Source organism: Lissotriton vulgaris, chromosome 2_1 (genome assembly GCF_964263255.1).
Source record: "Lissotriton vulgaris chromosome 2_1, aLisVul1.2, whole genome shotgun sequence".
Taxonomy (NCBI): Eukaryota; Metazoa; Chordata; class Amphibia; order Caudata; family Salamandridae; genus Lissotriton; species Lissotriton vulgaris.
This window is the reverse complement of record NC_141687.1, coordinates 1,664,229,195-1,664,256,990: the sequence shown is the minus strand read 5'-3', so window position 1 is coordinate 1,664,256,990 and position 27,796 is coordinate 1,664,229,195. Positions and strand designations below refer to the sequence as shown.

Genomic DNA, 27,796 nt, shown 5'->3' with positions numbered 1-27,796 from the left:
TGGTGTGGACCTAAAAGGCAGTCCAGTAATGCTTTGGTGTGTATTCAAGAGGTCTGTAATCTACAGATAGCAGTATCCATCGGAAGAATAAGTTCTTTACCTATGGTAACAATGTTCTCCAGTATTGGGGTATCTTTCTACATGCACATGCTTGAATCTTTCCCCGTCGTTGAAGTGGGAGTCCCATGGTATCATAGCAAGCAGTATGTATCAATATTTTAGGCTGTAAAGGGAATGCACTGTTCCGTTGAATTAATAGCCTATCTATGTCCTTTTCCTTTTTTTTTTTTTTTTTTTTTTTTTTTAAAAGGAGCAAAGTTGAACAATGACAATTTAGCGACTGCACCCTTCAAACACTCCCTACAGAGGCATCTTCCCTCAGATATTCACTGCACGTCGTGTTTGAGGGAGTTTTTCTGAGCTCCTCTCAGTTCTGCTCACAGATTTGGTACCTTCCAAATCATTTTTTCTCTATTCCAGTGTGTCAGAACTGGTCAACAAAGGACTCTTCAGACCTTGTGCACCTGTGGTAAAAAAACGCTTCATTCAGAAGACCCTCATAAGGAATGTATTTATTGTCTTCATCCATACCACAAGGTAAAAGACTGCAAGATATACAGATTTCTTTTTACAAACCCTCAAAGACATTGGAGGAAGACTTTTATTATGGTTGCAGAAACTTAAAATCAAGACTGCCGTTGTTTCTGAGGAAGGTAGTGAGCTTTACTTCTCCTCACAGATTTCCAGAAACAGGGAACGGTCTCACCATGAGTTCCCCCACAGAAGCAAGAAAGCCTTTAAAAAGACCCACTATGGATCTACACAAGGCTCCTCTCATGAGGAAAGACAAAAAAGGACTTCCTCAGACTCTAAATTTGAGCTTTCTGCTCCATCTATAGCCCTCCCATTGAAACCTAGATTCTCCTCTGAACCGGATTCAAAGAAGACCAAGCTCACAAAACAAATGTTGATGGCATCAACTCCGTCAAAACCATGGTCCATGGCACCTAAACGCAGAATTTCAATGATGACTGGTAGTCCATCAGTGCTTTCAGTATCTACATCCATTCCATTTATGATGAACACTCTATGGGCGACGACCACTCCGTCGACGATGTCCACCTAGTTGACCAAGACAGTTACATCAACGAAGACTTTACCAACACCGTCGACGACCACATCGGTGTCAGTACCATGGTCGACGAAAACCTCGTCGACAATGCAGCCATCTGAAAAGTCCACCTCATTGGCAAAGTTCTAACAGAAGAAACCACCAATCTTGCTTTTGCCAACACCGTTGAAACTACCATAGACTAACTACCTTGTTGAGAATTTTTCCATCTCCTGAAAGTATTCTCCTTGAATACAGATCTCTCCTGGCAAAGTGTCCCCACTCCCAAACAGCAACTTGTTGGATCTTAAATAATCTGAGGAAGACGATCAAGGAATGTTTGGTGCACCACAGAGCCCCTCAGAGTTGCACGTTGAATATCAAGATGAAGAGGATTATTATGAGCCTGTTTATCAAAGCCCGCACTATGTGGAGCAATACCACCCTTATGCTCCTCCTCCACCACCACCAGGCATGGTCCAGGTTCCGGCTGCTCTGGTGCAAGACCTGCAAAGCATGCTTCAGGACTACTAAAAGCGCTTCCCAACACCAGCTGAAGCGCAACAACCACCTGCAGTGGACCTACGCCTGCACCTAAATTACCGGACCATATGCCTCCTCCATCTACACCAAGAATAAAACCACATTCCAGCATCGATATGCCTCTTCGAGAGGATCGGTCTACCACAGATGATGATGGTGATGGGAATAGAGAAGGCAGCAAAATATTGGACAATCAAACCATCACCAATGAATGGGATGATTGCCTCATTTACTCCACCTCCCCATCCAGCTCCACAACCAGTGGGTTCTCCACCAGAAAGTATTGGGGGTTTTCACACTCTAATGGAGAGAGTGGCCAAGCGTTTCCACCTCCCCATTACTGTTAAACAATTGGACTGTTTTCTGTACGATTCCAAGAAGCAATCCAGAATTACAGTGAGAGCAAAAAAAGATTGTTTATTGTATCTGGGAGGAGGGAGTAAAAATAATGAAAACACCAGTGACCGTCACAGCCAGTCTCCCTAAGATAGATAAAAAAATATAAAGCTCTATAGGACTCACTTGCTTGGTTGATCTGACATCCAAAACCTGATTCGCTCATTACTCAGACTGCACAACGCAGGTCCAAAAATCCTTCCACTCCAATCTCTTCTCCGCCTGACAAGGAAGGCAGGTGACTAGATAATATCAGAATGAGATTCACAGTGATGTCAGGAACAACTGTCCATTGCCAGATGTGGTCAGACATCGCCACATATCTGGGCTTCGTGCTGGAAGACAAAAAAGCTGAAGCTACCTGCATTTTATAGGAAGGCAAAAAGGCAGGATCTGAAATTGACTGCACAATGGATATTGCATCCATATTCTTCTCGCAGTGAGCAGGATCTGCTGTCCTTTGGGAGCGCCAGGGTTGGTTCAAGGCCACATCATTCCGGCCAGAAGTTCAAACGAAGATCCTTTATATGGCCTTTGACTGTGACTCTCTATTTTGAAAGCACGTCAATGACAGCCTGCAGATCCTAAAAGCAGACACTGAAACAGCATTAACCTATCAAGCACTGCCCTCAGCAGCTTATTCTAAGCAGCAACCAAGAAGGAGACAGGCTGCTTCCGCCAGATATGTTGCAAGGAAGCAGTGATAACCTCAAGGTGCTGGCTACACCCCCAACGCATCTGTTGATGGGTGGCAGAATTTCCCAATACCTGCATCACTAGAGCAAAATTAGTACGGAAAAGTGGGTCCTAAATCTAATAGCGCATGGCCATACCCTGGAGTTCACTCAGGTTCCACCTCCGACTCCACCAACAAAATTCCTCCCATGTCACCTTCATAAGGAGGTCTAACAATATTGTCAAAAGGGTCCATAGAACAGATTCCACACACTCAAAAAGGAATTGGATTTTACTCCTGTTTTTTCCTACTGAGTAAGAAATCAGGGAAGTGGCGCCCCATTCTCAACTCAGAAAACTCAACAACCACCTGAAGAAGCAATCTATCTGTATGATTTCCCTCCAGGAAATTCTCCACCTTCTCAACCACAAAGATTTTCTAACCAGCCTTTATCTCCAGGATGCCTATTTCTATGTTTCCAGGCATCGCATTTTCCTGAGACTCACAGTAGCCGGTACTTATTACCAGTTCAAGGTGCTCCCCTTTGGTCTCCTATCTGCGCCCTGGATATGTACGAATTGTCTCGCACCAGTGGCAGCCTACCTGCGGCAAAAAGGCCTTCAAGATTTTCCATACCTCGACGACTGACTGATTAAGATTCCAACAGGGGTTAATGGATACTTCCACATGTCTTCACCTCTTTCAAACCCTGGCGCTTACAATCATCTTTAAGAAGTCTCTCCTTTTGCCTTTCACGAGAATAACCTTTCTGGGAGCAACTCTACACACATTGTTCAGCAAGGCATTCTTGTCCGTAGACTGGCAACAGAAAATCTCTGTTTTGGCCCGCTAACTTTCAAAAATAAAGTGTGCTTTAGTTCGTCTGATCAAATCTCTACTTGGCATGTCCTCTTCAGCCATTCTCCTAGTGCCTCATGCTTGTCTCAAAATGGGTTCCATCCAAGAAGAACTAGACGCACAGTTGCTCCAGTTTGAAGGACAATTCGATGACATCATCCAGATCACACCTGTACTGAAAGCAGCTCTTCCCTGGTGGACAAGCTCCAGCAATCTGCCTGTAGGACTGACATTCCTGCCATCCCTTTCAGAATAAGTTGTTACAACAGATGCTTCTCTATAAGGGTGAGGAACTCACTTGCAAGCCCTACAAATTCAGGGCAAGTGGACTCCATAATGCATATAAGCTTCCTGCAGCTCAGAGCAAACTCACTGGCTCTTCAGGCTTTCTTGCAGAGGATTCAGTGGTCCTCTGTGTTAAGAACAGACAACACGAGTATGCATTACCGCAACAAACAAGGAGGTACAAGGGCCAGGATTCTGCTTCAGGATGCTCAAACTATCTGGCAATAGTCCCTACGTCATTAAGTGACCATAAGGGCAGAACATTTCCCACAAGTGTAAAACTCTCTAGCAGTCACCTTGAGCAGAACGAGCCAAAGTTGTCACAAATGGGAACTGAACCAGCTGGTCCTGAATGCCATATTTCAGCGATGGGGGCAAGCCCAAAGTGAATCTCTACGCATCCCGACAGAACACAAAATGATGGTTTTACGCCAGCAGATACCCTCAAAAGGGTTTCTTGGGGAATACCCTTTTGATGCAATGGTCCAGAATGTATGCCTATGCCTTTTCACGGATCCCACTTACTCCCAGGGTTCTCAGAAAAATGAAAAGGGATGCATGCCAATTAGTATTCATCGCTCCACGATGGCCCAGACAACACTAGTTTACAGAGCTCCTCGGAGGACAACCACATTCAACTCAAGCCCTAAGTAGACTTGTCGATGAGCAAACAGCAGGTCCTTCATCCAGACCAGAGTTCTCTGAATTCATCCTGGCTCGTGAGTAGCATGAGCTTCAGCACCTAGTCATTCCAGAGGATTGTAGAACTATGCTTACAAAGGCCAGAGCTGATTCTGCTAACAAAACATATCACTTAAAATGGAAACGGTTTTGTCTTTGGTGTAAGAAGTCTAACGTACATCCTATCCCATCGCCTCCCAAATAAGTGTTGCCATATTTGTCAGCTCTAGCCAAATCCAGTCCTGTGTATTAATTTTTAGGTCTCGCCTAGGCAGCGCGCATGCGCTGCGTAGGAGACCCTTAAGCCGTCGTTCTGCACTTTTTGAAAGCACATACTCGTGCTTGTGGCGGCATACAGCTTGCGGGAGCGCGCAGGGGCGCACTACAAGCACAAGTATGTGCTTCCAAAAAGAACAAACAGCTGATGCTTCACACGTGCGTGTTCAGAAGCATTCCCAGGGCGTCTCTTCTATTCTGTGCACTCCCCTCCCACTTGTTGTTCATTGCACTTCTTCTAATTGGCCGTCTATTGTAAAGTAGACTCACTGGTCCTTTGAAGGCATGCTGCCCTCTCCTAGTTCGCAATTGATCTTCCCTAGATTGTCCCGCCCTGTGTCTTTTTCCTTCTATCCGGACTCCTCCTTGCTCTCTCTAGATTGTACACCTTTGTTTCCGTGCAATTATTTGACTTGTTATTACAAAGGAAGCACTGGGCCTGAGAAACTTGCAGCCTTGTCCTTAGCCTTCATTTTCACTGACAGTCAAGCAGGGAATCCCCGAGAGAGACCGCCGTACTATCAGAAGTGCTACGCACTGTTAATGCAGGCAGGCAACGAACGCAAGGCCCAAGGAGTCTCCCATGAATATTCACACACACTTTATCTACCAGGCAGGACCCTGACTCCTACCCCTCCCCGTAGTGACATATTTGCATAATTGAACAGGCTCCCGCTCGTCCATTCTCCGCGTAACAGCATCCCCGAGTGAGGATACCACACTGACCTTTGCCGAACGTGTGCCTGGGTTAATTGCATCAAGCCGCTAGCCTCGTATGGAAAATTGGATTTACTTGGAATTTGAAGTTATCTTTATTTATAAAATGTGCTCATGGTGTTAGTTAAGTGAGGACAAGAGTATATTTTTACACTGTCTGCTTTGTATTTCTCTCAAGGAAGTGATATTTCTGAGCGTAAGGTGTAACCACGCTGCTTCCAGGCAGCCATTCCCCTATTAGCTTCAGTAAAACTGACAATCAAAGAATGTAGCTTGATTTTTTTTTTATTGTTGTTCATTTAATTGCCGGATAATAGAACTCAAGTGAAATATTCATTCCAGAATGCATGGCATTTGAGTACCCTTATCAGCCAGAATACTCAACCGGGGACACAGGAATGTGAAATTGACTGCTCTTGTGCTTACTGTAATTTTTACATGTGCTTCCTGCTTTTGGTTGAATAATGGGGAGAGGAGTGTGGCGTTATAGCCAGAGATGCCAACTCGGGAACTAGGTTATAGTCACAGCATTAGATCAAAATCCTGTGATTCTGGGCAAATTACATTATCTACCATGCCTAAACAATTAACATGAACTTGTGTAGTGTAAACAGTGCAAATGTAAAGCGTTACAATACAATTGGGTTGCCTTTGCACAGTATAAAACTGGAAAAAAGCACTGTACCTCGGGATGCTTTTTTCAACTTGCGCAAAATAGCGCATTTGCATGTCAAAGTAATAATCACCTCAAGCTCGTTTATTTTGTTGTTCCTTCCACATAACATTAGATATGTCATTTGAAAAGTTCTTCGTATGAGTAGTATTTTGAAACTTTGCTTGCCAAAACAAGACCCTGGTTCAGTTTACCCACTTTGTCTGCAGTGGGGACAATAGGGCACGGTACTGCGGAGTTGGGGTGCATTTATTATAGCGATTCTGTGATTGCCTGCACGTGGAGACAGACTGGTGTGCATTTATTAAAGGGACACTATTATTGCTGACATGCGGAGACGCTCTAAAGAGGTTTGATTTATTGCAGCTCGCTTCAGTGTCAGCATTTCACAGTACTTGCAGATTGTCGCAGACTGTGTAACAAATGGCATAGGCGCATCAAGGACTCCTTTTCTTCCCACAAAGGAAGAAAGCTTCCAAATAATTAAAGGAGAGTGATGCGGAGGCCAAATCATTGAAAACTGAAGGCCTGGGTGATGACAATCGTATCTGTCTTCTATAGACAGAAGAATGTGTCCCATGGGCAGCCATGCATCACCACCGCCAGTGATGTCCCCTCTCAAATCCCAAAGACTATCTGAAACAGTTGAACAATAATGGTCCAGTTAGGCTGGATCCTTGACACCTTTTGAGGATAATGGTGATTTACGTTGAAACAGTTTGATTTATTGTATATGAATGGATCTTATGTGAATATTCTCAATCGCTGGCCCTCTTTGGCTTATGTTGGACACTCCTCGTCTAATGCTAACCACTACCCCACTCAGTGAACACAAGCATTAGCCAATCCTACAGGCCTTGTCTAAGCAAGAGCTGTTGGCTTTCGTCACTGTTTTGCTTATCCATGTTGTACAGCAGCAGAGCTGCTGTGCAGCATTGCTGAAAGTAATAAAAAAAACAAGCATTGGCATAGTCAATAGGTCTCGCCTTTGGGACCTTTATAAGTATTTAGTTATGCAGTACAATATCCTTGGTGCAACAACATCAACTGTTGCATGGCTAAACACTTATAAGATCCCAAACGCGAGACCTATTTGCTATGCCAATGCTTGTTTAAAATGTATCTGGCTGCTATTTCAAGGTACAGGCGATCTTTGGTATCTCCTTCCTTGTGGTCTCAGAGTAATCGTCCAATTCCTTAAAGGAGTCTTCAGAGCTTATCCTCCAATAAAGTCACCACCACCTGCATGGCAGCTTAAAACCATACTATCCCAACTGAGTGAAAGTCCATTTGAGCTTATCTAAAGGGCTGAACTGAAGTTCCTTACCTAGAAAGTGGTGTTGCTACTAGCTCTTACTTCTGCTAGAGGAGTAAGCAAGGTCAAAATGTTCACTATTAAGGAACCTTTCTTGCAATTCTAAGGCACCATGGTAACTCTTTAGATGATTTCCAAGTTCATACCAAAGGTTCCCACCGATTTTCATCTAAATCAACCAGTTATGACAAAGACTTTCTTCCCCAATCCTCAAACACCAGCGAAAAAAAGTCTTCATACTCGATACCTATAGATGTTGAGAGTTTTACTTACATCGCACAAAGCATATTCATACTACTGATTAACTTTTTGTGGCCTATGGCAACAATAATAAAGGTGGACCAGTGTCCAAGCCCACCATAGCAAGATGGATTTCAACAGCCATCCAGTTCTTTCATTCTAAGGGAGGCAGGCCTTTAAGACAAACCATTAAAGTGCCCATTGAAAGTATATGCTGTGCTGCAACCTGGAAGAGCAGGCACACTTTCACGCAACACTATTTTCTGGATTCGACGCAGAGCTCTGATACAGCTGTGGGTCAAGCAGTACTATTGCACCTTTTCCAGTAAGGTGAACCTGTTGCCATACAATGTATAATGTTGTATCCCCCATCTGCTGTCATAATCATGTGTTATTTTATTGCTCATGTATTGCACTGCTAATCTTTTTGATTCAAGCATGTACATCTATGAAAGATACCCCAAAACTTGAGAAAGAACTTGTTACTTACCTGTAACTCCTGTTCTCTAGTATTGGTATCTTTCATAGATTCACATACTACCCACCCTCCTCCTACCGGAGGCTCTCCTTCTTATCCAGTATGGACAATCCTCTATTGGGATTATTCTAAGGGTGCTGTTGCCTGATTCGTCATTGTTAAACTTAGGCCTTTTTTTTAAAAAGGACATAGGTAGGCTATTAAGCTGAATCTTGCATTCCCTTTACAGCCTATTCTATTGATACATACTGCTTTCTATGATACCGTGGGTTTCCCAGTTTGATGATAGGGGATGATTCAAGCATGTGAATCTATGAAAAATATCAATACTGGAGAACGGGAGTAACAGGCACGTACAAAGTTCTTTCTTGGTAGATTCTCAGTCTAACTGCAGTCAAGCCCATTATCCCATTCTGAGGAATTGATTTAGGTCTACTAATAAGGCCCAGTTGGAGTATCCAACTGGAAGATCAATACCACAGGGAAGTAACTTTGTTTTCTGGTTGCACTTGACCACCTTGAAGACTGACATTCAACTGAAAATTTGCAATCTCCCATTTTCTGGCTCCCATTTGTTTAGTCAGCACACCGAAAAAGAAAAGTGAAGCTAAAAAAACCAGCTAATAGTGGTTGGTGGTATCTGCAGCAACAGTAGCCATAAGATCAACAAGATCAAAGCTGCCCTTATCAAAGGAGAGGTTATTCACAACCAGCCACCTCTTCCGGACAGTAGCTCTCTAGAGGTTGCCAGTGACTTTAAACTCTTCCCCTCGATTAGCCACTCCTGTAGGGAAGAGAGAATATCATCTGGAGGAGTGGGGGAACATCATGAAAGATAAGTAGATACTGACTATTGTAAGAAATGGTTATACTCTACGTTTCAAGGCTTCTCCACTCCCTGTTCGACCAAAGCCAGTTTCAAAATTCCAACTAACCATCCCCTCTCGTTGCTGAGGATGCATCCAATACGACCAGTCATTGCTCCTCACAGAGGATAAGGCATTGATTCAAAATATTTATGGGTCAGAAAAAAAGAACAGAAGGAACCAATACTGGATGTATGAAGAGCCAACAAGTACTTCAAAAGGGGCACGTTGTGCTAGTCCTTCATCAACTTTCCCCCATTTCAGGCAAGAAGATTGTGTGTGCTGCAGATTGACAAGCTATTTGTAGTTAGAACATCAGATCTGAAAGAAACCGGTTAGTGTTAGATTCCTTACCTTAGAATATCCCCAGGCGTCAGGCTGGATCAGGAAAGTTTTCGTCAGCTGTACCCTTGCGCTTCGGTAGGGGTCGTCTGCGGCTCCTCGTCCGTCATCTGCATCGTGATTGCCGGGATGACGCCGTCCGAATACTTAGACGCCTCCCTCGCGCGCTGACGTCAGTTCTTCTTTTTTCCGCACCAGCTAGTGTAGATCCGAGAAGAGCAGTAGTCTTAGTCATTTTTTGACTAACTTTTTGGTCTATTTTGGATCTCTTTTTTGAGTCGACTTAGACTCCTGGTACCGTAGGGATGCCTGGCTTCAAACTGTGCGACGCCTGTCACCGCCTGATGTCAGTAACCGACCCCCACCATCGGTGTCTCTACTGCCTCAGGGCCGACCACGATGACAAGTCGTGCCCTGACTGCCGGGCCTTGACTTCGAAAGCTAGAAGGGAGCGGTCCCGCAAGCTACTAGAGTTCCGGCAGTCGAATCTGCGCTGCTCGAGGTCCCGGTCGAGGGACCGGTCGCGGAGATGCAGTCGTCGCTCATCGAGTCTTTGCCAGCACTCATCTGGCTACTAGTCCTCCGGTAAGTCGAGGCACTCAAAGAAGAAGTCGAAGAGGTGACATCACTCTTCATATTCCCCTCGCGCGCCGCGGATGAGAGTTTGGGCAACACCGCCCGCGCGGCTCCGTCAGAGCCGCAGGCGCCTCCTCCAGACCAATACCCTCCGGTCCCTGGCCTGCAAGCGACACCGGAGGAGATTCGTGATTTCCTCATTGCCATGAGGACTCACTCCCCTCCGTTGAGGCCTGTCGGCGCGACTTCGGGCCCCGCAGACCCAACCTGGGGCCGAGGCGGGCCGGTGGCTCTGGCCCCGGCGCCGTCGGGTGCTCTGTCGTCGACTTTGGTCCCGACGCCGCTGGTTACCGTGGGATCCGGAGTGGTGTGGCTCACTGGTTAGAGGCGGCAAACCCGGAAGCAGAGAACGGCATGGGGCCAGGGTTCAATTCCCGACGCGCCAGGGTTGTGGACCAGGGTCAGCGGACTCGATATTTCTCGCCGCGGTGCCTACTCTAACCAGGGATCACACTCGGCAACTCTGGGCATTAGCTTGCCTCATCTCTACAACGGCCCCCCACATTCGCTGGGGATGCCTGGTTTCACCTTGGAGATACCCAGTAGGGACCATCTCACAGGGATAGCCAGGACGGCTTCCCCAGCGGTCTACAGCGCCACTACGCCTCAGGGCAGCAGTGCGCTTTACAAGACCACATACATTACATTACATTACATCCGTCCCCGGATACCGGGTGACGCCATTTGACCTTATGGCTCCTCCACTGGCGCAGACCCCCATTGTGTCGCTCCCGGCGCTGTCCTCTGACGACGTCCGCCCCAGTTTCAGCCCCAGTCTGGATTTGGGTCCGGCGTCGGGACGGCGCCGCTCAGCGCCGACTCTGGCGTCGATGGGTGAGACCTTCATCTACAACCCGGCTCCGTCATTCCAGCCTGTTTACCAGGACACGGATGAAGGGGAGGACTGGGAGGGGTCTGAGAACCCTCTGGCACAGCAGTGCCAGTTGAGCCAGGACAGGGCAGACGAGCTAGGGGAGGCCAGTGGTCTGGACACTTCACCCGACACTGGATTCATCTCTCCTCCCTCCGTGGCTACGGAGGAGGGTGCCACTTATGGTGTGGTGTTGCGCAGGGCAGCCAAGGCCTTGGCTCTTGAGCTCCCTGCTGCGGCTGTGAGGACTAATCTCCTCACTGAGGAGCCGCCAGTAAGCTCCTCGGAGCCTCTACTGCCGTTCTGTTGGGCACCGGGTCCAAGCCCTCCACAATGCCCCCTGTGGATCGGAATGTGGCCCGACGCCACCGCCTGGCTCCGGGCGGCCCTAGCTTTCTGTCTGTGCACCCCAACCCGAGAGCCTGGTGATCCAGGCCTCGACGTCCCATACCGTATTCCCGACCGCACCCCCGGATCGGGAATCCAAAAGGTTTGATCAGTTTGGGAAGAAACTGTTCTCCTTATTGAGTTTGGGGTTGCAGTCTATCAACACTGCTTGCCTTGTGGGCCATTATATCAACTCTTTGTGGGACACGGTTGCGGACGTGCTGCCCCAGTGCCCGGAGGAGGCCCAGCTCGCCCAAGCCCTTGCGGAGGAGCGGGATGCGGCGCGTTATTCCATCAGGTGTGGACTGGATACCACGGACTCACTCGGAAGGGCGATTTCCACGACAGTGGCAGTTCGCCGCCACGCCTGGCTTAGGTCTGCCAATTACTCGGGTGATATCCAGGCCATGCTGATGGAAATGCCCTTTGATGGCCGTCGCCTCTTTGGTGACAAAGCAGACAGTGCGCTGGAGTGTTTTAAGGACTCCAGGGCTACGGTCAAGTCCTTGGGCCTGTTGGGCCTTCGCCAGCAAAGTTCTGCTTTTCGCCCCTTTCGTGGCCAAGGAAGGGACACCCCCACACGTCCTGCCAGCCACAGGCCGCAGAACCAGCCTCAACGCGGCAGCAGATGTGGTAACTGCTGTGGCGGTACCGGGGGACAACGGCAAGGTAAGTCCACATCTGCTCCTGCAGCTTCTGCCTCAAAGCCTTGCTAGTCCGGCTTTTCAGGCCCATTTGACGCCGGTGGGGGCAGGGTCCGCCATCACCTCCTCCACTGGCGCTCCATCATGTCGGACAGGCGGGTGCTGCAAATCGTCCTAAGGGGCTACTCCCTCCCCTTTGAGACGACACCTCCAGCCATGCCACCGCATGTCGGGGGATCACTTGCAACTTCTGCAGGAGGAAGTTATGCCCTCTTGGCCAAGGGGGCCATCGAGCGCGTTCCTGGGCCAGAAGTAGGACGTGGTTGCTACTCCCACTACTTTCTAATACCCAAGAAGGGCAAAGGAGGCCCACGCCCTATCTTGGACCTCCGGAGCGTCAACGGCTTCCTCTGGAAGGAGAAGTTCAAGATGCTGACTTTAGCTCAGGTCCTAGCTGCCCTAGACCCTGGAGACTGGATGGTAGCGTTGGACTTGAAGGACGCATATTTCCACATTCCCGTCCTGCCGGCCCACCGGCGCTACCTGCGGTTCATGGTAGGCCATGAGCACTTTCAGTTTACCGTGCTCCCCTTCGGCCTTACCAGCACCCCTCGGGTGTTCACGAAAGTGATGGCGGTGGTCACAGCTCATCTGCGCTGATCAGGCGTTCCAGTCTTCCCCTATCTCAACGACTGGTTGTTGAAGGCGGGCTCGCCCCAAACAGTTGTTTCCCACCTTCAGACTACGGCCGACCTCCTGCACTCGCTAGGGTTCTCCATCAACGTGCCGGAGTCACACCTGTGCCCATCTCAGAAGCCATTTTTCATCGTAGCGGTTCTGGACTCTGCGCAATTTCGAGTTTATCCTCCCGAGCAGCGGGTTCGGAATATTCAGGCTCTGATTCCGATCTTTCAGCCTTTATCCTGAGTTTTGGTCAGGTTGACGCTGCGGCTCCTAGGGCTGATGGCCTCCTGCATCTTTCTGGTGCATCACGCCAGGTGGCGGATGCGGGCTCTGCAGTGGGACCTGAAGTTTCAGTGGGCACAGTATCAGGGCAGCCTGTCCGACCATGTCCTGATCTTGGAGGGCACTGCTAGTAAGTTGCAGTGGTGGCTCACGAACCGCGATTGGGTCAGCAGCAGATCCCTCTCCCTACCCCAACTGGAGCACGTAGTAGTGACGGATGCGTCCCTCCTGGAATGGGGGGGCCACATGGGAGAGGCAGAGATCAGAGGCCTCTGGTCTCCGGTGGAGTCCCGGCTCCATATCAACCTTCTGGAGCTGCGGGCGATCCGTCTTGCACTGAAGGCATTCCTTCCCTCTGTCCGGGGAAGTGTAGTGCAGGTGTTCATGGACAACACCACCGCCATGTGGTACTGCAACAAACGAGGCGGGTGGGGTCGTGGACCCTTTGTCAGGAGGCTCTGCGTCTCTGGACATGGCTAGAACACCAGGGCGTCACCCTAGTGGTTTAACACCTGGCGGGTACCCTGAACGCCAGGGCGGACAAACTTAGCCGCCGGTGCATGATGGATCACGAATGGCGTCTGAACTCTTACATGGCGCAAGGTCTCTTTCGGCAGTAGGGAGAGCCTTGGTTAGATCTATTCGCCACCGAAGAGAACACGCAATGTCATCAGTTGTGCGCGTTGGAATTTCCAAGGCAGCAGTCGCTCAGAGACGCTTTTCGTCGCGAGTGGAGCTGTGGTCTGTTGTACACCTTTCCGCCTATACCACTTCTGCCCAGAGTGCTGAAGAAGATCAGGTGAGACCGGGCCCAAGTCATCCTTGTGGCTCCGGACTGGGCATGAAGATACTGGTATCCCGAGCTACTCAGCATGTCAGTCGATCAGGGCTCTGCTCTGGGCACTATCAAAGGCTACCTCTCTGCCATTTCAGCCTTCTTGAGGCTTCCTGATCAGCCTTATCTTTTCAAGTCCCCTAGATTCTTGAAAGGCATCACACACATGTTTCCTCCTGTTCCTCTCGTGATGCCTCAGTGGGACTTGAACCTTGTACTGACTTATCTGTTGTGCGCTCCCTTTGAGCCACTTCATAACTGTCCTGTACGTCTTCTGACTCTTAAAACTGCATTTCTGGTTGCAATCACCTCTGCCAGAAGAGTGAGTGAGCTCCAGGCTCTATCTTCTAAACCTCCTTTCCTCTCTGTCCATCCGGACAAGGTTGTTCTGTTGGGTCGTCCTTCTTTCCTGCCCAAGGTGGTTACAGCCTTTCATATGGGGCAGTCCATCACCTTGCCCACCTTCTTTCCGCCTCTGCATCTCTCGAAAGAGGAAGAGAGACTCCACCGTCTGGACCTAAAACGTGCGCTCTCCTTCTATCTAGACCGCACACGGCAGTTCTGGGTGGACGACCAGCTCTTTGTTGGTTACGCGGGCGCTAAGAAGGGACTGGCGTTGCACAAGCTTCTTCGGTGGGTCGTTTTTCCTTGGCGAAAAAGGAGCCTCCTGTGGGGCTGCGCGCCCATTCCACTTGGGCCACGGCTGCTACTACTGCCCTGGGTCGGGGAGTCCCCTTGCAGGACATCTGTCAGGCAGCTACTTTGGCTTCACTGCACAGGCACTACTGCCTGGACAGCCAAGTCTGGGGATATGGCTTTTTTGGCCATTCCGTTCTCCAGGACTTTCTGGTGTGATCTTGGTTCGCAGACCCACCATCGGGGATGGTATTGCTGGGGTATCTATTCTAAAGTAGGGAATCTAACACTAACCTGTTTCTTTCAGATGCACAAGTTACTTACCTTTGGTAACAATAAATCTGTAAGAAACAGTAGCTAGTGTGAGATTCCTTACCGCCCCACCCATCCTCTCAGTTCGGCGAACCGATATCTAGGATTACGGTATCTCCCTTTGAGGGCCCTAGTTTCATGACACCAGTGTTGGTTTCTATCATGGCTCTGCATTCCTGGTACAGAAAGTTATGTACAGAACTGACGTCTGCACGCGAGGGCGGCGTCTAAGTACTCCGATGTCATCCCGGCGATCACAACGCCAACGACGGACGCGGAGCCGCAGACCACGCCTACCAACACGCAAGGGTACTGCTGACGAAAACTTTCTGGATCCAACCTGACTCCTGGGGATATTCTAAGGTAAGGAATCTAACACTAACTACTGTTTCTTACAAATATATCGTTACCGAAGGTAAGTAACTCGTGCATTACCAGTATGTTTGGTTTGCTGTCCTCCCTACAGACTTTTTCAAAATGCAAAGCAGTAGTGGCAGTCCACAGTTAAAATCAAGGAATATTTGTCTACCCTTTTCTAGACTATTGGCTGATAATGGCTTGCTGTCCCAAGTGGGGTAGGACCTTTGGACAGCAAAGTTTCTTTTACTCGGTCTAGGTGACAGATAATTGTCCAGAAGTCAGTAACATCCCTCTTTTAAGTTCTCTAGGCATCTTTGAAATAGTGCAAGGAAAGTGTTTCTTTTGGTGAAGAGAGTTTTTTAATCTGGGAGAAATATCAGCGCCTTCTGAAGGCTTCCAGTCAATCAGCCCAACAGATCTCTTCCCTGTTAGAGTCCAAGGCTTCCTGCATTTGTATTGTCCTGAATGCAAGACTACATATCAGGCCTTTCCAGGTATTTTTGATGGCTACTTCTTACTGCAGATTCCTCACAAAGTGAATATTCCCCTAGAACTTAAACTGAATCCGGAAACTTTAGTGTGCTGGTATGTGTTGTTGTGCACGCTCTGACATCATTCCACTCATCAAGTGATGAGCAGGGAAGCAAATAAGTGCCACCCGGGCTCACTGACAACAGATTCTTTCTTTTCGCGAATTAAGCCGCAATCCGAGCTTACTCCTCACTGAAAAGCATTTTTCTCCTATATTTCTATGTCCAGTATGAAAGGAACAATGTCCCTTCCCAAAACTACAAAGTGTAAACCTTGATGGGACTGTTGCAAACAGATGCCTGTGACTGATAGCCACAAGGTATGCTATGGGCCCTAGGGATAGCGCATACATTTGATCCCGATGCTACCCAACTTTCTGGGTCAGTCTGCAACATTGCAGCATATAGAGACCAATCCAGTTTAGTTCAAAATAATTTAACAATGGTGCAAAGTTCTATACGTTTTTGCTTAAAGAACAGTGGTTGTATAATTGCAGTGTAAAAATCATTCACACACTCGGGGGGTACAATGCTAATGCTGTTAACTTTTTGAGTTCAAATTGAAGTTTATCTGCCTTATAATCCGGTGCTAAGGATGTTTTTTGTATTTTTCACCAAATGTCTTGTGAAAAATGGAAACCAATATCCCTGAATGTGTGTACTACACTATGGTTTGTTTATAGTGTAAATCATTGACCGTTCAAAATCAATTATAATTTTCATAGGACTTTGTTTTTAATGACCTCAATTCATAGTCTGTAGCAAAGCTCTTGTAAGGTTGTAAAGCATACACAAGAGGTATGGTGTTTTGTTGAAATTGTGCAGGATTAGTGTACATTTGGTTGAATGGTGTGATGTGAATGTGGTGTTGTCTTGAACATCCCATTCATCATTCAAGTATCACTATTCTTGAGTGGCCATCAGTCAGGATCATGCAAACATCTTCGCTCTCAGTGCCAACTGTGCCTCCAGAACACACATCCTGTTCCGCTGTAGCTTCGGGACAGACTTCGGTTCTGGTGCTATTCTCTGCACCGGTTAATTTCTCATTAATTCTGGTTCCGATGCCACTAGCCCCATAAGAGGAGCCATTACCTATCGTAGTCTCCGACTTCGAGCCAGCTTCAACTTGACAGAGGCCATGCCCCAAAGCCATGGGGGCGCAGTCTGTTGCCAGTCCTTCTGACTCCAATAATTTGCCATTATCGTGCGGCGAGTTCATACCTTACATCTGACCTTTGGATAAGATTCCAACTATGATGCGGAGGACGAATTTGCCTATGAATGTGATGCAGACCATTGGTATGCCGAACTCTTGTTTGCCAGTGGCCCGGGCAGTTCACCATACACTGGGGTTGTCTCTCCCGTGGGACTGCCACTGAGGAGAATGTCTCTTTTGCTGTGGTCATGAGACAGGCTGCAGAGGTCTCCTTCACCTGCAGCTCCCTGCAGTGGAGGTCAAAACTAATGTCAGGATGGCGGTTATTCAGCCTGGCCAGTCACTTACTGAACCGCTATTGCTGTTTAATGATACCTTAATGAATACCATCTATTGTACTTGGGCAAAGCTATGCTCTGCGCTGCACTGACAGCTTATCGCCACAGAATGACACCATGTGATCCTGACTTTTTGGCACAATACCTTTCACTTGAGAGTCTGCTGGTCCAAGGGTCCGCCAGCAGTGTCAACCCTAATGTCTTTCCCACAACTCCTCTTGACTTTAAGTCTAAGAAAATATACAATGTTGGCAACTACCTGTTTTCATCGGCCAGTCTTGCCTTGTGCTTAGTCTGTGACAACTGCCTTGTAGATTGCTGCAATCATGCTTTATGGGATGCAGTGTGCAAATGCTTCCAGTAGGTCCAGAAGTCCTGGGGGCGTCTTTAGCCCAAACTATACAGGATGCTAAAATGTGTCAAAATTTGTTATATGGACTGGACTCTACACAACTGACTGCTTGCTTCGAGCAATGGACACTATTGTGATGCTTTTGGAGCATGCCTAAATGAGGTCCACAGGCATCTCTGGAGATGTCCAGGCATCTGTAATGGTCATGACACTGATGGTTCTCACCTTTTTGATGAAAAATCTGACTCTACAATTGAATGCTTCAGGAGTCGGGCCTCAGTGTGTTCCTGGGGCTGTTTGCCCCTACTTGATCATTTCCTCAGGAGCTTCACCCCTTTCGTAGCTACACTATGAGTTTTCAAGACCACGATCTCTAGACCCCTCTACTGACACAACAGTCTGCTCCACCGTGAGACAATGTTCAGTGTATCCAGGACACTGTGCAACTCAGTGCCTCGCTCTCACTGCAACCACAACCACAAAACAGCTTTACTTTGTCCATTTTGTACCCTCCACCCTTCAGGAGTCTGGATCAATCCTTTCCTTCAATATATTCAGATGCATGGGTTCTCCAACTTGTCAAGCAGAGCTTCACCCTCCCATTCCTTACTACTCTTCTGCCTTGTCACCCCCATCAACGCAGCTGTTTTGCAACACGATGTGCAGACTCTTCATAGCCATAAAGAGGGTTCCAGTCTTGAAAGTAGGAACATAGTGTTACTCCTGCTATTTCCTTGTGCTGAAGCAGGCTGAAGGGCTTTGTCTGGTTTTAGATCTCTTCTCTCTAAATGCCTTCCTGCAGAATGATAAATTCAAGATGCTCATTCTGGCCTGGGTCTTGGCTGCTCTGGTAGTATTGGACCTCCGGGACACGTATTTTCATATTCCCGTCCTGCAGGCCCTCAGGAGTTACCTGCAATTTATAATGGGCCAGGAGCAGTCCAGTTTGCTGTGTTCTTACTATTGCTCCTCGGGTGTTCACAAAAGTGATGGCAGTAGTCCCAGAGCATCTTCGGAGGTCAGGTGTCTTTGTCTTCCTGTACCTTGATGGCTGGTGGTTCAAGGCTGGCTTACCTAGGCAATCGTGGACCACCTCCAAAGGACAGGGTACATCCTAACATCATGGGGGTTCACTACTAAAGTATCAGTCACACTTCACTCCTTCACAGACAGAACATTTATCACAGCTATCCTATATTCAGTGAGGTTTTGTGCATTCCCCTGGAGCGGAGAAACCAGGATATTCAGACTATGATCACAATGTTTCAGCCTCTCTCCTGGATCTCAGTGAAGATGGCATAGAGACTACTGGGACTCTTTTCTTTTGCATCTTTCTTGTTCAACTCGCCAAATACCACATGTGTGCACAGCATTAGGATCTGAAGTCCCAGTGGGCACAGCACCAGGGGAACCTTTCAAACTGCATTCAGGTTCTGGAGGAACCTGCAAAGGATATGTAGTGTTGGTTTCTAGACCATCATTGGGTCAGTGGCTGGCCCATCTCCTTATCCAGAACTGACAGTAGTCACAGATGCAGTACTACTGAGCTGTGGAGGCAATCTGTGAAAGGTGGAGGTCAGAGGGCTCTGGTCTCCGGTGGTGACCCACATAAATTTGTTGGAGTTGCAGGCGATTCACTTGACGTTAAGGCTTTTCTACCATCCTTCAGGGGTAGATTAAAACAGGTACTCACAGACAACACCACCACGATGTGGTACTGCGACATGCAGGGTGGATTGGTGTCTTGAATGCTGTGTCAGTAGGCTCTGCATCTCGAAGTCACTGACTTGCCAGGACATTTCTCGGTTAGTGAACCACCTGGGGGATCTCAGTCTAGGAAAGTTCAGATGGCCAAGGGCCTCAAACACGGCTGCGTCCTGGTCCGACTTTATTCAACCTCTTAGTCAGGTACCTTCCCCCGAGTTACTGCAACCCCTATGCTCCTAAACTGGGTGGTTTTAACCTCTCAAACGTACTTTACGCCAACAATATTGCCCTAATAAGTTGCACACCGATTGGCCTACAACATTTGATTAACACAACGTACAGCTACTCAGCTACAAATTGATTAAGTATAAACTTAGAGAAAACAAGGGTGATGAGAATACACTTGAGGAGGTTCACACACATATACCGCTGGCTACTAGGAGGTACGTTCCTACAACAGAAAGCAGCATGACTTCAGGATACTGCTTGCTACACAGATTCCCACATACTTCCAAGAATAAGATTACCAGTAAATTTCAGGACCTGGAACTAATACTAGCGAAGTCACTGGAAGGCAAGGGGAGGTCCTAGAATAGGTAGGTGGAGTTTGTGCGGTGGGCAGGATGCAAAGGAACAAAATGGCTGAGGAACGCCAGGCACAATGGGAATGAGAAGATGTTAGACGTTAGAAGCAGCTATGGCATGGGAATCTCTGACAATACACCTTGAGCAGCTCAATGACATTTTAGAAGAGGGACACAGGGAGAGTGAATCATAAAATACATTGGTATGAATGCATGAGAGAGAGGTAACGGTGTAAGGCGAGGGTGAGGACTACCCAGCTAGCGGAAGTACTAAAGGGAAGACAGAGACCACGATGACTGGATGGTGGTCCCTGGAGAATAGCCCTGAAAGCTGCCTAGCCGCATTAATTAGAGACATGCCTGGAGGAGGGGGGAGGGAAGAGAGGATGGGAGATGCCAATTAGCAGAGAGCGAGGAGTTAAGTTAACCATTGTGCCAATTGTTGACATATGATTTGAGTATAGCTAACATTATAGCTCTTGAGGAAACATCTAAGTAATATAGATATTGGTACCAAATAACTACAGACTATGTAGAGATTCAAAAGAGAACATGCTACACCTGCTATGCATATGCAAGAAATTGGATAAGGAACAAAGATGCATACTAAAACCTGCTTTGTAAAAAATGGGAAAAATGGGAATAAGAACATGCAGGCAGGCAGTTAAGGCATGCCTCGAAAGCGAGGAACTTCAACTAGCCTGCCGCCTTAACTAATTTCTAGACAAAGCAGAAAAATGTTACTCTCCAACTTGCAGACACTTGGTGGGGACACCTTACAATTCACCTAAGTGTAATCCGCCTTGGCACCATGGCCTAATAGAATCAGTACCTGCTCGTCTCTGCTACCTGGAGCTATGCAGCATCCTAATGCCAGCACTATCTAAAACTTCACAAATGCAATAATCTTAAAACTTTTAAATTACTCTCTCTTTTTAACAGATCGCTTGTAAAACCTGAGATTTATGGATCGGCACAAGTTGCCACGCATATAAGGGCTCGAACTTTAAACAACTCAGCTATCATTGTTTTATTAAAGCGTATTTAAAAATGTGGTCTTATCATATCGTATAATTTGATACATTGTTTTATAGTTGCAACGGTTTTTAGTAATCCTGCAATAAAGATTGATTGATTGACCTAGGGGAGCTCTAAACTCTAGGGCAGATAAACTCCATTGCCACTGCCTAGCGGATCATGTATGTTGTATAAAGTAGAACATGGTGTTTTCCAGTGTAGCTGGGACCCCTGGTTCGATCTTGTCGTAACCGCTGAGAACATGTAATGATGGCGTTTTTGCATACTAGAGTTCCAATGAAGTCTCCCTCTGAGGTGCCTCATGCCTAGACCATGCGCCTTTCTGCCTCTTGGCTCAAGTCCTGAAGATTAAAACCAAGCGGGCCAAAGTCATTCTGGTGGCCCCAGATTGGACCAGAAGGGTGTGGTTTCCAGAACTCCTGGACATTGACTCCCCTTAAAGACATTTGCAAGATTGCCACTTGAAAACCTGGCCATACTTTCAGAGGGCACTTGTCTTGATTCTGAATCTAAATCATACTCTAGTGTTGGTCAAGCTACTATGAAGAAACTTTTTGTTTACACAATATTTAAATTACTTTTAGCTTCCCTAATTACGTACAGTTTTTATTCCAATGCCCAAGCGCTACTAGGGGTATTACCTTTTAACATGCTATTCTATTTGAACAATTATGACTATCAATGAAGACCTTCCGATGCACAAGAGATAGTAATAGTTACTTGGTCCTGCATTGTAGGAATCTTCGTTGAAGTCCTAAACTACCCTTCCTCCTCCCTGATTTATTTTCTTGGGTATTGAGTAGAACATCTGCAATTTGATTCTAGTCTTTACTGTTCACTTAAAAAGAATAACTATGTGAGGCAACTGCCAGAATGAGGCCTCCTGAGTATTTGAAGCCTCTGATCCGTAAAGGCTTTTTTGTCTTGCAAGCATGTTTCCTCATTGCTTGGATATGTAGGCAGCTGTTTAGGTTATAAGTGTTGCAATGTAGTTTTGAGAAGATGCCTTTTAGTACCACATACAGGTAAAATATAGAAGACCATGTCCTTATAGGGTTTTGGAAGGTACTCTGCGATATTTTGGGCATGTTGAAGGTTCACCTTTTCTATGGATATATATGTTGGTGTGTGGGGTCCCTGCTTGCAGTGGGTAATTTTTTAACTTGTATTACTTCACTGATGATTCCTAGGATGCAGAACGAACCAGGATTACAAGCAAGTAACTATTCCTTGTTTGCTATTCAAAGTCAGCAGTGCTGCTGTCTTTTGTAACGTTTTTCTAGTGCCTGGTTTGTTAGAAGCACCCTGCAGATTCCCCGGAGGCACATTATGGTACTTTGCTCTTGTTATCCTTCAGAAGTATGGAACCCAATATGAAGAAAACCATTCAGGAGATGGACTGTGGCCACATGTAGAGCATGATCTTGAAATACCACTGTATGTTCAAAGTTAATGCCTCACCACCTTGCCACGCATAGCTTTTGGTATTTTTTTGCCTGAAAATGAATGCTGACCAAAGATGACCTTTGTCAGATGTTAAGTTTTACTTGGATATGTAGCGTTGTTTAAAATATATTTTTAAGGTGTCGTTTTAATATCAGATATTGTTGTACTCTGAGTTCATTTAACAACTCAGACTATCAAGCTTACAAGGTGAATATAACTTTCTGTGAAGTGCTTTGGGATACATGCTTCTGGCAAATGTCTGTTCTCTTTCTGCAAACATTAACTATTCCCCTGTTCCTTTAAAGAGTGAAGACGTCAACGGGCGTGTGGTGGAGGACATGGAGGCTGCTTCCCAGGCCAACCAGCGACGGATGAACGCTGACCCTCTAGAGGTTATGTTACTGAACATGGGGTACCGGATCACAGGACTAAGCAGTGGAGGGCCTGGGGCTTCGGACGATGAAGACAGCTCGGAGGGGCAAGTGCAGTGCCGGCCCAGCTAGATCCCAACAGATGACCCATCGAGCCGGTGGGAGATTTGTAGTCTGCTGCTTCCTATAAGCTCTGGATGGGCAGGCAGTGGCAAGAGACTGCACTGCCTCATGCTATGCACAGTTAGTCAAGGTGGCTAGAAGTCCAGGCGGGCAGCAACGGCATCAGAAGGAAAATGCCGATCACCTCACTCTCCTCCTGCACCATTTGGGAGGCCCTCTTTGTACTTTTGTACCCCAAGCCTTTTCCATGCACTACAGAACCGTAAGGCGGCACAAATAACTTGCTTGAACTCACTGATGGATCCAATGGTCTATGCAGCACAGTGCCAAGCTGTTACTACAGAGAGCAAGATGGCGCCCTTTCTGTATGGTTAATAGTAGAGTAAAACTGTAATGTAAAGAGGGGTGAGATGTGATTACACAGCATAACATACTGCTTTAGTCCTCTTCAAAAATGCTGCAGTCGTTAATTGGCGCCATTCTCAGCTCCTGGAAGAGACCTTGAGGGGCCAAGAATCTGTGGACAGGTTTGATCTCTGCTCCGTCTTTCCACCTGCTGCAGTCCCTCCTAGCCTTCTTTGGATTTGCTGCAGTGCTTTAGCAAAAGTTTCAGCGCCTGTGAAATCTGAGACCATAACTCTTTTTGGCCTTGAATCATCTCTGGCATTTTGCTGTAGACTTTTTATTGTGGAGTGCCCTATGAGGGTCCTGCTGTTTCAGGGGGAGTGAAGGCAGCTTGAGGTATTCACAGCCTCAGCCATATTGCTAGCAAAAAAAGATTGGCTATCAAAATATTGCGCTGACATTCTAAATTAAATGTTCCAGCAAGGGATTACTGTACCTTTCTATTCCTGTCCGGATTCTCTACTTATGCTTTTTCCTCTTCCCTCTAGCATATGTTTTCCGCGCCCCCCTCCAGTTACCCCCCCAGGGGTTTTCTTCTCTATTTTCAGTCTGCCTCCTTACGCTTGTATGTCTATCTTGTTTGTTCTCTCACCCTCATTCCTTTCTCCAATTTCTCATTGTCTCTTCTCTTGCATATTTCACATTCCTGTTGTCCGTTGCTTCTTCCTTTTGTCCATTCCTCGTCCCTCTCATTTCTTCTTCCTTATTCCTCTTATCCGTCAGTTTCTTACTCCTTTCTGCCTCTCACCCCTTTCTAGGACCTTCCTCACTCCTTTCTTGTTTCCTCCTCTTGTTCATTCCATTCTTTGTTTTTTCTCTCTTCTCTTCTCTGTTGTTTTCTTCTCTTGTAGTTACTCTCTCCTCTTGTTTGATACTCTCTTCTCTTATCCGTTCACCTCACCTCTTGCTTATTATCCCCTCCTCTGGCTTGTTGCTTTTGACCCCTATTGCTGGCTTACTTCATTTACCCTTCATCAGGAGCACTGCAGACTGGAAACGATATGAGAGATCTAGGATTTATTCTGGTTGGAGCGATTCCACTTGGTACGTTTTTCATCGGATTACAACTTCCATTTTTTTTTCTGATACACCCTGGGGAGTGTACGACCTTTCCAGTTCTCTCACCTACTCTCCATTTTCAGGGCTTGCTTATGAGTGTGATGAGCATGATGGGCTCTGTTTCCCCAGTAACACCATCCCATTACACTTTTATCTTGGTTGAGAGTAGTCCGTCTCCATTTGAGAGACTCCTGAACACAGTTGGTTCCCCTTTTGATTTCTGAGATGTTTTGGCCAGTAGCTCTGTTTTTGATGGTGCCAAACACAATTAGACATCGTAATGAAAGCCAGTGCACCAGTTTCCCAGACTGGGTTGATCTGGGATACTCCAGCTTCGCTATTTTGCCACAAAGCAGACTAAGTGGTGTTAGGTGAGATACAGTGTGCATTAGCTTCTCACTCTGGACACAAACTCCTGCTCAGAGGCTCTCTGACATGCACTCGCTTAGGATCCTCAGAAGGTGTTCAGCTGTGGTGGTCTACATTCTTCAGTGCATACGAATGTCCTTGCTACAGTCTGCCTGATTTTTAAACCACCTTCCAGAACTTTGTGTGCTCTCAGACCATAAGGGCTAAATTGTTCCTAACCTGGCCTTCCTGTATCTTGCGTAGTTTAAGCTTTCTCTACTATGTCTGCTCCGAGACAACCGAATGCTATGATTGCCAATGTTTGGGTGCAGGAACAGTTGTATAGGTTCCATTCTTTGTCTGGTGTGATTTGAGTTTGAATCAGTTCAGTTTTGGAACTCTTGAATTAGTCTTCCTCCATTTTGTAAGACTCATTGGAATCCTAGCCACAAGAAGATATGGGCCACATTGATGTTGAGCTTAAGGGATTACGAGGAAAACTGGTTGATTTCTTGATCAAGACCTCAGATTTGCAGTCAAAGTACCCATGAGTTCCTACCTTCGATACCTACTTACACACTGTGAGATACTTTCTTGAACTTGGTACCATCATTTGCCAGAGTTGCTTAAATGTGTCCTTGAATCTGACATGAAATGATATGCAGTCAACAGGTGTGGCAGGCCTGTGGAAAAGACAATGCCTCAAACATAAAACACAACTCTTCGCTGTTCCCCTGCAAGAAAAGGATGTTTTTTCATCAGGTCTTGTCTGGGCAGTAGTGGAATATGAAAGCCAGTCAACACACTGAGTGTGACTCTGTGACCCTTTTTTCTTTTTCCTGCAAGAGGCACACTTGTTTATCGGGGAATAGGGAACTTTCCCTACAGGGTAATTTGTCCCTATTCACCACAAGGGGTCGGCGAAGATGTGGCACCCAAAGCAGCTCTGCTACAAGTAAGACCTAGATGTTTGTGTCTAAGCCCTCAAAAAGAAAGCTGTAGTCCTAAGAAGACGTTTGTTATGTGTTGCTGCAAGGGTGTGTATGATGTGTGCAAGCTTTGAGGAGAGGAATTCCTTTTCTTTAGAATTTGGTTGGGAAATTCTGCCATGTGATGCCGTCCAATGAACAAGCCTTGTACATTTTTTTGTTATTCGAAGGCTGAACAATACAGTAAAATCACCCTCCACAAAGCCTTCTTTTGAGTGCTGTGGGAAGCTCTGTGCTACTACAAGGTGATACAGGTGCTGGGATTGAGCTTTGGAAACTGGGCTGCGCAGCAGCTTGTGCCTTGTGACCGTAGAATTTGAAGACCTCTTTACTTATGAGGAGTAATGGGGAAAAGATGGTGAACAATGAACATAGGGTAGCTGCAAGTTGGTCCATTATCTAAAGAGGTTATCAGGATGGTGTAAGCTGGAAGGGCTTAGTGGCATTCTTCTCTTTAGAGAGATTAGTGACAAGGCCACTTGAGGTTGGCACCATCTGGCTGCAGCACAAGATCTCAAAGTGTGTGGTAGCCGTTTAGGATTTTTTTTTGTTTTCAGATTTGTACACCAGGGGACCTGGTATTCTCAAAACTGACAGTATGTGAAGATGCCTTTCAAGTCCATCTTCCTTAAATTGACTTTGCGTGTATGTCTTCCCATAGGGCAGATGGGTGATGCAGTCCTGTCTGCTCTTTGTAGCTCTCCATCGAATTCCTTAACAGAGTGATCACATATATTTTTTCCAGCATCGCCCCCCTCTCTGCAGTTGGTGGGTGTTCTCTTGAAGAGAGGATTTACTGAAAAGTATTTGGTGTAAAGTGTTGAACATATATTCGATGCAAATCGAGAAAGCACTGTCCTGCAAAAATTGGGTGACAATAAAAATGCATAAAAATGTTTTAAACCAGTTTTGATTGCTTTCATTTATGTTGAAATCAGCAGTAGGGACAACAAAATGGCCATTGGTGGAAATCATTGTGGATAAAGTGAGTAGCACGTTCTGGTTTTGGTCTTATGAGCAAGAGTGTCATCCTCCTTTCCCTTCCACTGATCCCTTGTCCCTCCTTTGGCTGCTACCGTGAATGCTTTGAAGTTTACACTGTGACTTGTAAGGATACAACTCTCCAGTCCCACATTACTTTGGAGCAGTTGTTGCTATATTTTTTTTGCTTAAAACCATAATTATAATGGAACCTTCGGGTCATGGATTCCTCTTTAGAGAAGTATACTCCGGGATCAGACTTTATTGAGAAGGCTTCTAGCAGGAGATTCCTTCAGAATTTACCCCAAGCATCAGACTGGATCCAGAAGATTTTTCTTGGCAGTACCCATGCGCTCAAGTAAGTGATGGTGTTTGGCTCCACGTGGCATTGTTGGCACCATCCGCGCCGCATGGGATGTCTGCAGTGCCCAAATAGGTGCCACCCAGGTGCGCTGACATCAGTTCTTTTCTTTCCACCCCAGACAGCGCACTATTTGACTAAACTTTTTTCGATGTTTTGAGGTCTTACCACCTGATGTCATAAAAGAAGGCTGGCTTCAAACCCTGTGGCGCCTGTCACTGATAGATGTCGGTGACTGACCCACTCGTGTGGGTCTGTCACTGACATCTATCTGTTTGCTTACGGTCTCTTTAAGGAGAGCATGACTCAAAGGCCTGCCCCGACTGCCGCACCAAGTATCCGAAGGCCTTGAGAGAGTGATCTCAAGCTTATGGTGGCTCTATGCCACGACTTTCGAGGTCAGTCATAGAGGTTCTGGAAGCTGTTGTGGAGTCCAAGGTAGTCGTCCCACTCCAAGTCATCGAGCCGTTCAGGTAAGTCAAAGACACAAGAAGAAAAAAGTCGAAGCATGCTTTGACTTAACCTCATCCATTGGCAGACGAGGCAGCATCCCTTGAAGCCTGGCTCAGCAGTTGAGCTAGTGCCTTGGCCGACTCCACACCTCCCGTCCCCCCTACCCCCAATTACAGAAGCTGGTGAGATCCCTGATCAAATACAAGAGCCATGCGCCTCATATTTGAGCTGCCCATTTCCTCTGGCGCTCTTTTGGGCCCGTGGGTTCTGGAGTGGTCCCTACTGGAGCAATGCTGGCAGCTCCTGGGCCAGTTGTTCCTCAGGGATCCACAGATGGATCTGGATCATCGCCAGTTGTGCCATGTTGACCTTCTCCAGTGCCAGTCCCAAGGTCACGCTCTTGGTGCCACCTGTGCCATACCAATTCTCATCCTTACTCTCATCTCTG

At 46.9% G+C, this 27,796-nt stretch overlaps 1 protein-coding gene across 8 annotated transcripts in view; it reads left to right on the top strand.

The window, feature by feature from the left end:
- WDTC1 (WD and tetratricopeptide repeats 1) overlaps nt 1-26,456 on the top strand; it is a 524,512-nt gene extending 498,056 nt beyond the window's left edge. For all 8 annotated transcript variants that reach the window (XM_086957606.1, XM_086957601.1, XM_086957604.1 and 5 more), the window contains one exon: nt 22,564-26,456. In XM_086957606.1, the coding sequence (XP_086813732.1) occupies nt 22,564-22,761 (198 nt within the window). In that variant the 3' untranslated portion in view covers nt 22,762-26,456. The remainder of the gene's footprint in view (nt 1-22,563) is intronic.
- Nucleotides 26,457-27,796: the final 1,340 nt, after the last annotated feature.